A 15,338-nucleotide genomic window follows, 5' to 3' on the forward strand; every position below is an offset into this window, starting at 1 on the left:
TTGATTTTTCTGAACATTCCCAGTAAAACAGCCGGGCATTTTGAACTGACATCAAAACTAACTAAATTTTCAGATGTGAGTCCTCAGTAGAGGACAGAACTTGTTGGTGAGATTATTTCCTCTCTAGTCCAGTATTTTCCTATGTGTTCTCATTAGCATAGCGCTTGCGTTTTTGATCCACAGTTAATATAAACTTATTCGTACATAGAGGAAGGGCCCAGAGAGGTTAAGAGAACTAGCGGTTTAAACGCTGTGACCTTCGCTTTGTAGATAATGTAGGAAGTTGGAAATATTTCCCACTGATGCCCATGACTATTTGTCTCGGGTTCAACGGGAGAAGATGGTTTTGTTAGGGGAGGGCCCATCAGCTGTCAGGTGTCAGACATTTCCACCCTCCCCCACCCTGCATTCACGGATCCACTCTTATCAAGCTCGCTTGTCTAAGTATGTTTCAATAGCATTAACTGCAACCTCCCTCTCTGAAAAATATCGCTGACTCACCGTGATCAGAGGATTTTGTCGTTGCGTGTTAGAACTGCTAAAAAGACAAACCCAGCCTGCTGTACTTGCCCTGAGTTGTACAGGATCTGCGGATGGTTCTAGCTGGTTGGAAAGAGGCTTATAAAATGGGGCTGTTAATTTTTAAATCATTTTATCTCATCACGTTTTTGTCTCATGTTTCTGATGTTTTGCAATGCAAACATCCGGAAGCAAATGTGCAAATACAAACCACCGCTTTTCAGGGACAACTGTGTAGATAACAACTTCCCCAGCCTAGTGAGCAGCAGATTTCCCCCCGCTGCAGCTTAATAGTTTCTGGGGCTCTGAGGGAAAGTGAACTCCACGGCCCTGACTTGGCGAAAGGGTGGAGGAGGGTCCTCTGAGGTGTAGGGGAGGAGAGTCTTTCTCTTTCTACCTAACTTAGGCCGTTGACTGGGCCCTGTAAATTACACAAAAGACAGATCATCCAGAGAAAAACAGAGAGAAGTTTATTGACATGTTGCAATGTGCATTCGCAAGGGAGTGCTCGGAGATGACGAACCCAAACGGTGCTTAAAATTCGGGGGTCCAGATACCTGACTTAGGAAGGAAAAGGGGTGGGGGATAGAAAGCTCTTATGAAAAAACAAATGGACTTTTCAGAGGTGTGTGGGGTACCAAGGCTCCTGTCCTAAAGGTTCAGTGAAAAATCACTGCCCTGAGGCGGGTCTTCCACATCTCACATGCTCACAGGCAGCAGCTTCTGGCAGAAGTCGTGCGAAGGCTCCACGCTAATACTCATCCGAAAATGGGTAATTAGGGTGGCCAGAAAGGCTGGAAAGGGAAAGAACGGTGTATTGTATGGTTGCAACGGCTCCATTAGGAGGGTGGCAGGAAAGTGATTTCTAGGAAGCTGCTGTTAGGGCAGAAGCTACAAAACGTATTTCCTGACTGGTTGTGATATAGAGTTTGTATTTCTTACTTTCATGACCACAACTTTATACTACGTGTTCCTAAAAAGTAACCAATTATTCGGATTATATTCTCTTTCTGGACTATAACACACAGAGCACTCAAAGTCATATATTCAAACATATATATATATTTTTATATCTTTCACCACGGCAAAGAGATGTTCTATCCGTTTTCATTTCAAATTGTAAATGAAAGTAGAAACTCATTCCGTCTTCCTTTGAACAGGGATAAGACACCTATATGCTCATCATTCATATATACTTCTGAGTGGTAAGTAAATACACGTGACTGGTGGTAAATACACTTCCATCCTATTAATTCATTAACTGTTAACACTAACTGCCTACAATATGCAATATATTACATTGGATTCAGAATTGTAAATTGTCACATATAAATAAGGCCCTTCTCCTTCTCCAAAGAGCTATAATACAATAATGAAAAATCTCTATGTAGAAACAACACAAAAAGTATAAAGTGATGAATAAATGACTGCTTATTCAATATTCAATTGGTGGTAGGAATTACTAATGCTTGCTACTTTCTCTTTCTTTTTTATATTTTCCTTTCTCATTATTTCCCCCCCAAAGCAATAAAATATTAACAGTGATAATGTATCTGTCAATGTCTGAGCATTTACAATGTGCCATTGTGCTTATCCCTTTCCATACATTGTCTCATCATCTCTACTACCTGCTAAAATCTCCGTTAGCAGCAGTAACATAACTTCTTGCTTTTCTCTCATTATAATAAAAGTTCTGTTACGAATCCTAGAATCTTGGAGTGTGGAGGAATAGTAAGCATCTTTTGTTGGCTATAAGTAATCTCCAACGAGAGGGCACTGCCTTCACACTCCTCCTTTGGTTTTCAATCTCTCCTCTCTAAAGCTTCTCCATCCTCTGCGTTAAGACCTCCACACTGCGGAAAATCTAGACCAAGGGCCCCTGCTGACCCCACGAGAGCCAGCCTTCCTGGGGGCAAATGCAGTGTTCACATCACAAGCAAACACCTACCAAGAAGGAAGAAAGAAACTAGAGAAACTATCAAGACACTAATTGAAGTATTGCTAGCTGAAGCTAGTTTGACATGGTGAGAGAGATGTCAGACTAACGAAAGGTGTGCAGCCCAATTTAAAACCAAACCCTGAACCCTTTTAAAGAACAATAAACCATATTTCTCACACCACACACACACACACACACACACACACACACACACACAGACACTGATTGACAGGATCTAGTGAACATTTCATGTGGAGGACACGGGAATTTCTGGCATGCACCACAAGACTGATGGAAATGCCTTTGATCCGATAAGGAATTGAGCAGGTTTGGGAGAATGAGATATAAACAGATATCAGACATAGAAAGAGATCTGGAAATGTGTGATTAGGCTACATTGGTAATATCCGCAGCGTATATCCACTAGACAATGATAGATAGGAAAGGCCTGTATGGAAGGTGTAGACTCAGCAACGCTATTGCCTGCTCTGGAAAGTTCCATGGAGGCAGGAGTGCACAGGCACATGGTGACCCACGCTGACCTGGGCCCACTCACCCTGTCAGAGAACAGAGCTTGGGAGTAAATCTGGGAGGAGAGTTCTAGAAAGCTGCTGTCTCACCTAGACTCAAACTGGCCTGTGTCTTCCTGGGGTTGGGGTAACCTTCAACACCCATCCACATTCCTCCCAGAAAGTAAAGTGAGGGAACACGTCAACCAAAGGTACTTACATATCTGAGTTGAAATAGCGTAGATTTCTGTTTAAGCCATCTAGGACTTTCATGTCCTCTGCAGTCAACTCGAATTCGAAAACCTGCCACAGAGGTAGAAAATCCTTATTACTGTTAGACTGCGTAATTGCCAATCAAGAATATCCAAGGATATCAGAAAGTGTGGTGTCCAGGCAATACTTAAAATATATGATGTTCCCCAAAGTTATGAAAAACATCAAGCCAAATACTCAAGCGGTTAATGGATATCGGGTGAAAAACATACAGATTTCCATGTCTAGATATAATATAGCAAAACTATGCATGATGGCAGGCAAAGAGAAGATCTCAAAAGGTGCTGGACTGGAAACAAAGCTGACATTTTCAAACATGTTAAAAACATATCCAGAAGAATCGAGAGGCAAGTTTTTGCAATATACAAGTTGATTTAGTAAGTTGGATGGATACAGTGGGGTTTCCACATCTCATCTACGAACACTTATGGTGTAAAAAACGCTTTTCAACACAATTCGAGCCAGGGATTGTCCAAACACAAATGATGTCATGTTGGAAGGACATAGACGCTGGCTGTAGAAGATCTCACTGTTTAAATTTGGGGTACTTTAAATATCAAAAAGATGTCACTAATTGTTAACATTTGAACTGAATGATCCATTAATCCCTAGTAATGTTCTGAAATAGTGACACAGAGAGTGACAGTGAGAAAGAATGGAAAACATCAGCAACTTAACAAATGACGAATCCGGGTGAGAAGTGTTCACTGCATTCTCCTTTAATCATTTCTGTACATTTGAACATTCCCAAAAGAAAAATAAAAAAAAGTCATCAAAAGGATTATGAGTACGATCAGAGTCCTATGAGTAAGTCTAAGAAAATATATACAAATGCCTCAATGGGGAAAATTATAAAATGTATTGAGATGTGTTTAAAAATAAATAATTGGAAATTTGTATCATAATCATGGATAAGAAATCTCAGTGTTGTCAAGAAGTCAGTTCTCTCCAAATTCACCTACAGGTTCAGTGCAACAAAAACCCAAGACCAAAACAGCTACTCTTTCATACAGGCGGTCAAGAATAGCCAAAGTAAAGATGGATGTTTCTATAATTAGTACAAAAATAAATGAATAAGGAGTTAGAAACAGGTTTTATCATTCTCAGCACAAGATTTACATTCTAAGGTAAGTGAGGCAGTACACAAAGAGACATAAGCCAGCTGAGAGCCCAGAGGCCAGAAAAGTACCATGGACATTTAGTACAGGATACAAGTGAAAAATTAAGATCTGTCAGCAAATATGGACTTCTCTATAATTGTTAGTGACACATTTTGATATAGACATGAAACTTTTATATGCATATTTGAATCCATATTTCACATAGCATTTAGAAAAACAACTCCAGTTGAACGAATGATCGAATTTATAAGGAAAGACTACTGACAGTTTTGCAGGATAATATAGCAGAATGTTGTGTTCCTGATACAGGAAAAGGCACAGCACGCATCCGTCACAAGGGAAAAGCGTGAAGAATCCGACTGTATTAGGAGTAGAAGCTTCTGTGCGTGAAAAGAGCCTAGGCTTTGCACGTGTCCACGCCCTGCCTTGGCTGGTGCCACGTGAGCAGGTGCAGCCTGCTCAGCTAGACGGCTGGAGGGTGAAATCACAGGGAGCAGAGAGGAGGCGCCCAGACCACAGCCCCGTCTCTACCCTGACACAGTTGCATCACTGTCCTGCTCACACATGAGGGAGCCCCCCAGGAACAGAGGAACTTGGCCACATGAGTACACAAGGAAATGAAAACATACACACACACACACACACACACACACACACACAATAATTTGGAGACTAAAGATCATCTAGTCCAAATCCCTCATCTCAGAAAATGCAGAGAAGGCGACGTCCCTACCACAGGGAGACAGAGTGTTTTGCAGACTTGGTGCTCAAACCCAGATCTCTGCTTTCGGGCCGATCCTAACTCTCTCGGCCCATGCTGCCTCTGCTGCTGTGGAGCAGGAGAAAGCCCTCAGGGACACGCACGCAGCACGGTGCCCAGGAAGTGCCAGGGAGAGGGACTTGGCCAAGGCTGTCTGCAGAGCCTCCCAGAGAAGCACCCGTGACCAGGTCCCTGTGCAGGAGCCTGAGCCCAGCCCCCTCCTCACCTGCATGTTCTCTCTGATGCGCTGCTCATTGAAGCTCTTGGCCAGGACCACAACCCCACGCTGCAGCTGGTAGCGCAGGGCGACCAGGGCTGGAGTTCGCTTGTGCTTTTTGGCCAGGGTACAAAGAACTGGGTCTTCCAGGAGAACTGGGGAGCTTGGGTCCACCCTGGAAGGACGGGCAGAAATGCTGAGCTCCTGAGGCTGCGTATCAGTTTGTCAGGAGCTTGCAAAGCAGACTCAGGGGTCCACGCTACCCCGGTGCTTCTCAGGGTTGGTTCCCAGGCCAGCAGCACCAGCACCACCTGGGATGTTATCAGAAATGCACCTGCTCCCCTCTCCCTGAGCCACTTGACAGTTAATGCCAGGAAGCCGAGTATGGCACGACTGAAAAGTTTTAAATCGAAATGGTGTTTTAGGTAAACCCTCTGTTGTTCTTACCATCGTTTATCTCGTTGGGTTCCCAGAGCACTGTAGGCAACCAGAACAATGTCTTTCGACTTGCAGAAATCCAGCAGTTTGCTCTGGTTGAGATAAGGATGACATTCCACCTGTAGATGGTCAAGATTGGAAAGCATCAGATTATATGAAATAGTAATATTAATAAGAAAAAAGATTACAATAAAAGAAGCTGAATAAAAAAATCTGTGTAAAATTAAATTTTAACTGAGAATTTTAACCTCAAGTAGCGATTCCTTTTAAGGAGATAAATTTTGTATCCTTGTCTCCTGAGAGAGTAAATAACAATGCCATTTCTGAGAACAAGCAACTCTACGAACCAGATTTTGTTTTTTAAGCACATTTGTCTGCTAGAAGGAGACATGGTGAATTGCAGATCTGGGGCAAGGAAAGAACTCTTCGAGTTTGGACATCAAAGGCAGAAAAGCATTTGAGCCACAGACCAAGAATTAGAACAAAGGCTGATGACGGCAAGACCGAGGGAGAAAAGTAGTTTGGTATGAATCCTACTGTGGAATTTGTGTGGATTTGAGCATTTAAAAAGAATAGTAAGTAAAATCAATTAGAAATTGTAGGAAGATAAAAATCAATGGGTTCCTAGTGATGAGAGGGAGAGAGAGAGAGAGAGAGAGAGAGAGAGAGAGAGAGAGAGAGAGAGAACAGAAATGTTTGCCTCCACTCGTAGTGATGAATACCTCTGTGGACACAGACCCTTAGACATAAGGAGTTGAGGTTTTATCTGTTCTTATTATTGCTGGAGGAAGAATTTTATTTTATCTTGACTTGGTGAGAGATTGTTTCTCACAGTAAAATGTCAGGTAAGAAAATTAAAAAGAGTGGTTAAAATAGAAAATAATTTTTTAAAAACCCTAATAAGTAAGAAATGAGATTAGGAAATAACAATATAACACAAGAAAATAAAAACGGCATCTATACACACAGCCATGTGAACATTCCTTCTGGAGGATGACTTCCCTGTTTACCACGGTCTCCCAGCAGATTCTCAGCAACACAAAAGGGAAAACATATATTACAAAGAACAGATCTGGCTACCACAGGCTTAGCCAAGTGATCAAAACTGGCATCACTAACAGTGGGACAAACTGTCATCTCATGCCATCTACCACGGTGTGATTTGAAGGGGCACAGCAAGCTATGTACGTTCTTACCAAGAATGTTTAACTTGATTGCAATAAAGGATTCATCTCTAACTTGTAATTTCCCAAACTAGGAGTAAAGAACAAGTTTCTTCCTTCTGAATTGTTGTATTTTGATATCAATACTGAGAATCACAATTGAATTCTGGTTCAAAAAGAAGAGCTATAAAACACATTTTGAAAAAAACAATGAAGAACTAGAATATAACTGGATATTGGTGGACGTGAGGGCACGGTGTTGATTTCCTAAGATATGATAATGGCCCTGCAACTGGGGGAGAAGTCCACTCCTCTGGCATGCTTTTTGAGGTCCATAGGAATAACTTGTCATCTCTACAATTTACTTTGAAGAGGTTCAGCAAAATGTTACAGGTAGTGCAGACAGATGTGTCTACACAGGAGAGTTGATGGCAGCAGCACGGGGTGGGGGTTGGGGAGAAGCAGACTAGGATGTGGGAGGCACAAGGGCAGCTCCATGCTCTGCCCAAGGTGCCTCCATGTTGATTTCATCCATGGTCAACAGGTATCTCCATAACAGGTAACTTCCTCCCTCTCACCTGATGACTTTCATAATCTCCATTTGATTTTTAGTTTACTATGCCCTTGTTCAAGAACCCCTGAAATAGATATAACAAGACAAAGGACTCAGGAATTTCAACTCCATTTCAACCCTTAGCACCTCTCTTCTCTAATTCTCACTCTCTTCTTGTTTCCTGCTCATTCTCTGTCTTCATGGCCTTCTTAGCTGTACACAGTTCCCTCCAAATCACCTTCACCCATCCATCTACTATTTGGGCATCCTCACCTGCCCACCGAGGTCTGATTAACCATTCCAGGCATCCTTGATCAAACTGACCTCCCCTACTTCTTACACACGTTTCCACACTGAGCTCTCCCAGAATTTTCACTAAGACTTTTCCAAGCAGAGATACAATTAAAGGTCCTCCATGACCTTCTAGACAGGGGCCTTGCTGTGCAGAACCTTCTGTTCCACAAAGGGAAGAAGAAGGGGAGGGAATGTCAAATGGACACCTGGTAGGAGTGCAGGAAGAACAAAAAGGAGAGGCGGCTGAGGTGCTCACCTGGTTGCAGACGGGCTTGTACTTGAGCCCTGGCTTGTTCAGGATCATCTCCAGCTGCCTGCGGTTAAAGTTGGACACCCCGATGGACTTGGCCAATCCTGCGTCCTTACACTTCTCCAGGGCCTGGGGAGGAAAGGATTGTGAAGAATCATTTGTGCAGTTGGCTGTAGATCACTGCAAATGCAACACAGAACTGTTAAAGCAATCACTGTCTAGAAATGACACGAGGTTATCTAACAATGACTGTCAAGCAGAGAAAAATTAAATCAGAAAATAGGGGAAGAAAATAGTGGCCACAAGAGTAAGAACTCCTATGTCCTCCTTAGGAAACTCGGGAGGCTATTGCACATGGAGGGAAAGAGATACCCGTTTTACTTTTTCCCAGTGCTTCTCCACCATTTTTCTCTTTTTCATTCCATTCATATGCTTTCCCCCCCAACACTCAGCCAAACTTCCCCTGTGAAGCCCATGGGCTTGCAGATCCAGTGGTGCACATCCCATTGTTGCAGGTGGGAGATGGAAACCCAATTCCCCACCTCCCGTCTTCCTCCTCTGTGCTTTCCCCTTCAAACACTTACCTCCCACGTGGCACGGAGATCCACTGTGTCATATAATGGTTTTCCGTCTTCACCTTTTGGGATAAGCTCCTCAGCTGGCTGAATCAGAAGCAGTCATTTTAGTGATCTCACAAATTAATGTCTCCACCCACAGCCACACTCCCGGGTACATTTAAAGAGACTATTCCTCCATGAGGGAGGTGGTGCACCATTCCAGAAACCGAAGTTTGCAAAGTATTCTACACATGGAGTCGTATGCCTTGTCTTTAGGGGACAGGCTTCCTCTAATCTCTGATGTCTGTTATATGTTCGAACAAATACCACTTTCCCAGGTCCTGGTGAAATCTCCTAACAGTTGGCTTATGCTACTTTTGTCTTCCCCCATATGTTCCTCTGGGAAATGCCTCTTTCCTTGAGAAAAACCTTCATATCTAGCACACATGGGGTGCAATCTCAGCCCAGGCAAGATACTCAGTGTTCCCTGTCCACCTGAATGTGTCATGGTCCACGGACAGGACCATGAACCACACACAGCCAATGGAAGTTCTTTTTAAGATTAATTTAGATGTGAGAAGACCCAGAGAAGCTCCCATGTGTTAATGACTATGGGCCTTAAAGTGCCCCAAAGCCATAATCACCTGGACTGGTAAGTAAAGGTGGGACATGAAATCCAGCAAACTTGTTGGAATACACAGATAAGGATGGAGAAAAGCATATGTTTCTGAAGTCTCTTTCAATTCCTGCAAGGTAGCCATGGCTTGAACTTCTCATTTACATCATCCAATAAACTCTTTTGCTTACAATTGCGCCAGCAGCATACAACACGGTAATTAAGGCCTAAGCGCAGCTACAGAACTCCGCAGTGAAGGAGGAGACTGCAGTGGAAGCGACTTTCTCTGTGCAGGTTTGTAGTGTGAGACCCACCCAGTGAGTTCCTCCAGATCTGCTTCAGCATGAAATGGGGAAAGATGATGGACACTCACAGTGCACCACGTGTAGAGCTGTTTGGTGGCCACTGTGGCTGCATGAAATCTATGTCTGTGACCATCTCAAGAGATGGACTGAGGAGCCATAACTGGGACAGTGCCTTGAACGTGGCTATTGGTAATTCCTCAAGGGTTTGAATGGAGGTTTTGGGTTGCTGTACTCTCTTCTCTTGTAGGCATGCAGTAGGGAAGACAGAGTTTAAACTTAATTCAATATAATGGGAATTAGGAGTTATACTTAGGGTTCTTCTCCCATGTAGTAATCCCCTCATCCACCTAAGAAAAAGCTTAATTCATCCATTCTTGCTAGCAATGGTCATAATAACAGCAAAGTGAAAAAGGCCTGATCACACAAGCGGCCTACCTTGAAAGACATTGGAGAATGGATAAGGTACAGGTCAACATAGTCCAACTGAAGTTTTTTCAGGGACCTTTCCAAGGCTGGCCGGACCAACTCTGGTCGATGGAAAGTAGACCAAAGCTACACAGGTTAAAGAACAAAAATTGTGTTGAATAAATGCTTTAGCCAATTTGCTTCACTTAATATTCAGACATTTTCTTTCTGCTTCCAAACTGTTGATCACTGGCAATAAAATATATATATATATATATATTCCCTTCCTTCTTGTGTTTCCTTTTGACCTGAACTATCCATATGAACTCTATTATATGTTGGATATATAGGTAGGACATCTACTGAATGAGGGAATTAAATTACTCGAAACATAAAAAATATTATCAAGTAATAATCATTCCTATTATCTCTATTACATTTGATAGGACTTACAGAGAATTTTGATAGTCTAATTCTCTCATCCATTCAACCAGATGGGCAAGAATTATTATTTCTGTTGTTCAGAAATTGAAGAAAAAAAGGATTATAACATCATAACATGTACTGGACACAACTGAAGAAGTTCCAGCTGTATATTGTTTAATGCTCACAACCTTTCTTGTATTACTCTCTCCCTATCTCTGATAAATGTAGCAATTGAGATTCAGAATAATAAGAAATGTTAGGCCGGGCATGGTGGCTCACGCCTGTAATCCTAGCACTCTGGGAGGCCGAGGCGGGAGGATCGCTCAAGGTCAGTAGTTCGAAACCAGCCTGAGCAAGAGTGAGACACCGTCTCTATGAAAAATAGAAAGAAATTAATTGGACAACTAAAAATACATAGAAAAAATTAGCCGGGCGTGGTGGCACATGCCTGTAGTCCCAGCTACTTGGGATGCTGAAGCAGGAGGATCACTTGAGCCCAGGAGTCTGAGGTTGCTGTGAGCTAGGCTGACGTCATGGCACTCTTGCCTGCGCAACAGAGTGAGACTCTGTCTCAAAAAAAAAAAAAAAGACAGAAAGAAAGAAAGAAAGAAAGAAAGAAAGAAAGAAAGAAAGAAAGAAAGAAAGAAAGAAAGAAAGAAAGAAAAGAAAAAATAAGAAATGTTACAAAGTCACCAAGGAGATAAAGAAAACTATAATATGATCGTGGTCCTGTCTAATTATATAACTGATGTTGAATCACAGTGATTTGAGCTGAGAGTCAGAAAAGTAAAGTGACTTTAAAGTCGTTAATTTGAACACAGCAGTGATGAGAATGCCATCACCATCCTCTGCTTTTCAATCTAGTTTTAATATGAGCACACGTGTGGCCACAAGCTGAACCAATAAGCACCATTCACTGACAGTTACTGAGCCCAGCATGTAATTGTCATCTCTACACCATCACGTTAGACAACGTGCACACAAGCACATCACGTGCACCTTACCTTTGACGTGTAGAAGATGTCCTCTCTCTTCACAGAGCCGTCTGCAATCTTGCTGCGGATGGCCAGCCCAACCTGCTCTTCGTTTTCATATAAATAAGCAGCATCGATATGGCGGAACCCAGCTTCTATCGCATATTTGGTGGCCTCCACGGTCCTACTTTTAGGGACCTAGAGGAGCACCACAGGTAGGATTAGGAGATCCATGTGACTGAGAGGTAGTTCACAAGCAGTGACCTTCATAAGAATCCACGTTTCCACATGTCTTGCTGCTTGTTCTATAGGTGGACTGATGAACCCGTCCCAGTTCCCCTGAATTCTTCCCAGTTTACTGACTTTACTACTGCAAAGGTTGGGCAACCCAGGGTTCCCTTCAGTCCTGGGTTATCACTGGATGATCACAGGCATTGGAGGTCAGAACTGAAGAACACCTCTGGTCACTGATTTGTTGGACAAATTAACACGGCTCAGCATAGAGTTATACTTAGTTTCATAATTATTTGTACATAGTAAAATTAACACAGGGAAAAGGCACACGAGATGAAGTAATACAGAGTGAGCTTCTATGAGTCCTCCCCAGGGACATTAAACGAACATGCCACATTCCTCCAGCATCATACATTGTTAGCACATGGGAAAGGTTGTCTCCAAGGGATGCTCTTTAGAGGCTTCATTCCTAAGATTTTCACAGGGGGCTGGTTGCATAGACACCTTCTGTTTCCACTTTTCCAAAAGAAATCGGGTATATATGAACCCCACTGTTTGTACAAAGAGTTTGGTTACAGTCACCATATGTATCAGTCAGGAAATGATGAGAAATCCACGTTTTTAGAGATCAGCCAGGGTCTCATTTTAAAGGTAGGTGCCACTAAGGACACCGGTCTTTTACGTTATGTCTTTTCTACACAGCCATTCTCTCTGCTCCAGAGAACTGAACACTAGGAGCAAAAAGGAGTACTCTAGGGATATAGATTTATACATAGGAAATTAATGACAGGCTGTAAAAGATTAGTTAAGTAGGTGGCAGCCTTAAAACTCAAGGCCAACTCTTTTAGGAAAGATATCATTCCAGTGAAATTTAAAATTATTGTCCTATCTACCAATTGGGATGAAGATTTGAAAGTACATTTGTTAAGTGATATAAACCTGAATGAAACAAACTATTTTCCATTTCTTTGTAAGTATTTCAGAAAATTTCTTTTACCAATGAAATTACAAGGAGCTACACCTCCTGGGCCTTCCTGTTCTCCCCTGACACCATCCCAGGTCTGTCCTGTGCTGTCCTCGCAGACTGACCAAGGCTGAACTTTCAGGGGTGTCCTCATCCCCACTTCTCCTTCATGCTGATTTGTATTACAAAGTAAATGTGTCCTGTCAGCTGTCCTCAAAGTATCTCTCTGCGTATCCTTATGTCTTATAGATGAGAAACTGAGACTCAGGCTTTAAGGAAGTAGTCCCTGGTCACACAATTCATCATCTGAGCACAATGTTGGAATGCAAATTTCCTTCCAGTTTAGCACTAGTTTAGACTAGAAAATGAACTTTTCAGTTTGCTTCACTTTTGTGTCTTTGGACCATTTTCATACAAATTCAATGCATATTAACAAGGACCAAGAATTAAAACTTTCCCTCATTAGGTTCTAGCTTTCTACTAAAATGATGTTATGGTTTCCTTTCAGGTAATTTTCCTAGAGGGGAGAGGAGCACATTGGAAATTCTATTTAGTGCAGGTCCAGTGCTCAAGTCTACCAGCCAGCAAAACAGGAATACTCTCCCAATTCTTTTTTTTTTTTTTTCTGAGACAGAGTCTCACTCTGTTGCTGGGGCTAGAGTGCTGTGGCATCAGCCTAGCTCACAGCAACCTCAAACTCCTGGGCTCAAGCGGCCCTTCTGCCTCAGCCTCCTGAGTAGCAGGGACTACAGGTATGTGCCACCATGCCCAGCTAATTTTTTCTATGTATTTTTTAGTTGGCCAATTAATTTATTTCTATTTTTAGTAGACATGGGATCTCACTCTTGCTCAGAGTGGTTTCCAACTCCTGACCTTGAGCGATCCTCCCGCCTCGGCCTCCCAGAGTGCAAGGATTACAGGCGTGAGCCACTGCGCCCAGCCTCTCCCAATTCTTTAATGCACCCTATATGGTAACTTTTACTAGAAAGATTGCTTTGGATCATGTTTACCTAGCAGGAGGAAAGATTTCCTGAGTTATAAAGAAATCACTGCCATTGCACTAAAGCCTCCCAGCAAAGGGAGCTGATGGGCGGTGTTCCTTACTGCTGAGTTTGATGTCACCTGCCAAGCTGGGGAAAGTGCAGAGACAGAGGAACAAACCAGAGTCCATAGTGAACAGGTGACCATACACTAGAATTGGATGGAGAGTGAAGCCTAACTGCCTTCCATCTCGTACACAGAATATCTCTAGTCTGGGAAAACTGAGAACTCAGTGAATCCCCCAGAGTGAAATCCCCCACACTGAAATGATCCTGACACTCCTGCTGGCTGCCACTCAGCCTAGGTGTCTATTATTTTGAGCTTGCAACACCAAGATCTGTTTCCTTACCTCTGGAGGTGCATAGGTGCCAAATCCCAGCACAGGAATGGAGTGGCCATCGTTTAGCTCCACACGCTGGTATTTGGGATCCATTGCCTGCTTCTCTTCTGGCTAAGCAGATTCTGTTTCTTCCCTTTGCCCCAGTGGTTGGGCAACACCCTAGTTATACATTGTTCAGCCACGATAACAACAATGAGCAGGCAACGCCCAAATTGCACACTGTGTTAACCAATGACATGTATGAGGAGAGAGTTGATTCAGTTTACTCTGCATGTGAACATAAGTTGAAACAACTTTACATGTTTCTTACTAAGGAGAATTCTTAAGTAAATTATTATATACTCATGATAAAATCATTAATTTTTGCTGAGGTAAAATTTTCCATTCAGAATCTATATATATCATCATGAATTATTATAAGAAATTGGCATCTCACCAGTGACAATGTTAGACTGTAAGAAATATCCAGCTATAAATCTGTTTTTTGTTTGTGCCATCATAATGCCCCTTCTTCATCATGTATCATTTCAAACAATTAAATATGTTACACACACACACACACACAATTGGAAGGAATGACTAATAACTACAAAAGTTGACTCTCCATAAAAAAATCAAAAATTAAAATTGAAAGGAAATTTCCCTTTTCATCTTTCCTGTCAAAAAAATTATTTTATTTCTTCTTTCTTTGCTTTGTAATCAGAATATCCATTTCTGATGAAGTTGCAGTTCACATGAGGCTGTAATCCAGACGAGGATTTAAAAAAAAAAGAAATTCTGTTACGGTGCATATTGGAGTATTAATTATTAACAGTTTTGGGCCTTTAGGCATCATTTGCAATATTAAAGCAATGTCTTACAGTATTTACATCTTCTTCCCAGCTTCATAAAAAATTATCATAAAGTATAATGACTACTCAAAAAAACTGATGACTATTTTATATAATTTGTGATCTTGCTAAAGCATTACTCACAAAGAACAAGAAACTAATCATAATAAATTTGCAGATAAACTTTACATGGGATAATGGTTATATGTTCCTCTTTTTGGAAGGGCAGATTAGAACATGATTTTTGGAGTTCACATGATACGTGAGTAAGGTCTCTGAGTAATGAAGACATGCAATACCGTGATTACTCCCGATTCTTCCTGAAAAAAATAAAACAAAATAAATTGAGAAACGGGTAAATTTTTATACATTGGCATAGTAAAATAAAAACCATGCATGGGACTGTATTTGTGCATGAGAACTGTTAACGAAGTTGGTGCTTGCCAGTAAGTGGATATCTAGGGCATGCCTGATCACGAATGGGAAAATGCTGAACTTCACAGCAGGAGCAAAAGCAGAGACAGCTGCCCAGCAGAAAGATTCTGAGGTTCACAGGCGCCTTTGGACCTTTCACGGCAAGACTTGGAGGGCGAGCCCGCGTTGACTGCGA

The 15,338-nt window shown here is 42.1% G+C and overlaps 1 protein-coding gene and 1 non-coding gene across 2 annotated transcripts; one reads left to right on the top strand and one right to left on the bottom strand.

The window, feature by feature from the left end:
* Positions 1-966: 966 nt before the first annotated feature.
* Positions 967-14,061, bottom strand: LOC105858224 (aldo-keto reductase family 1 member C3). Its single transcript, XM_075997641.1, has 9 exons — positions 13,908-14,061; positions 11,350-11,517; positions 9,950-10,066; positions 8,621-8,698; positions 8,043-8,165; positions 5,786-5,895; positions 5,348-5,513; positions 3,188-3,270; positions 967-1,313 (listed from the first exon to the last, which is right to left on the bottom strand). The coding sequence occupies exons 1-9, from the start codon at positions 13,989-13,991 to the stop codon at positions 1,271-1,273; spliced, it is 972 nt and encodes a 323-aa protein (XP_075853756.1). The 5' UTR covers positions 13,992-14,061; the 3' UTR covers positions 967-1,270.
* Positions 14,062-14,910: 849 nt separating this feature from the next.
* On the top strand, positions 14,911-15,043 carry LOC142864690 (U8 small nucleolar RNA). The gene has a single exon (XR_012915040.1). It is a non-coding gene; the product is annotated as a U8 small nucleolar RNA (small nucleolar RNA).
* Positions 15,044-15,338: the final 295 nt, after the last annotated feature.

This window comes from Microcebus murinus, chromosome 25 (assembly GCF_040939455.1).
Source record: "Microcebus murinus isolate Inina chromosome 25, M.murinus_Inina_mat1.0, whole genome shotgun sequence".
NCBI classification, from domain to species: Eukaryota; Metazoa; Chordata; class Mammalia; order Primates; family Cheirogaleidae; genus Microcebus; species Microcebus murinus.

Bases quoted from the DNA above. Each gene is read 5' to 3' on its own strand.
- LOC105858224 (XM_075997641.1), bottom strand. From the start codon at position 13,991: ATGGATCCCAAATACCAGCGTGTGGAGCTAAACGATGGCCACTCCATT. The intron at 8,699-9,949 runs GTAGGCCGCTTG...CTTCTGATTCAG, and splicing joins ATTCTCCAATGTCTTTCAAG to CCAGCTGAGGAGCTTATCCC. The intron at 5,514-5,785 runs GTAAGAACAACA...CCGTCCTTCCAG, and splicing joins ACCCAACGAGATAAACGATG to GGTGGACCCAAGCTCCCCAG.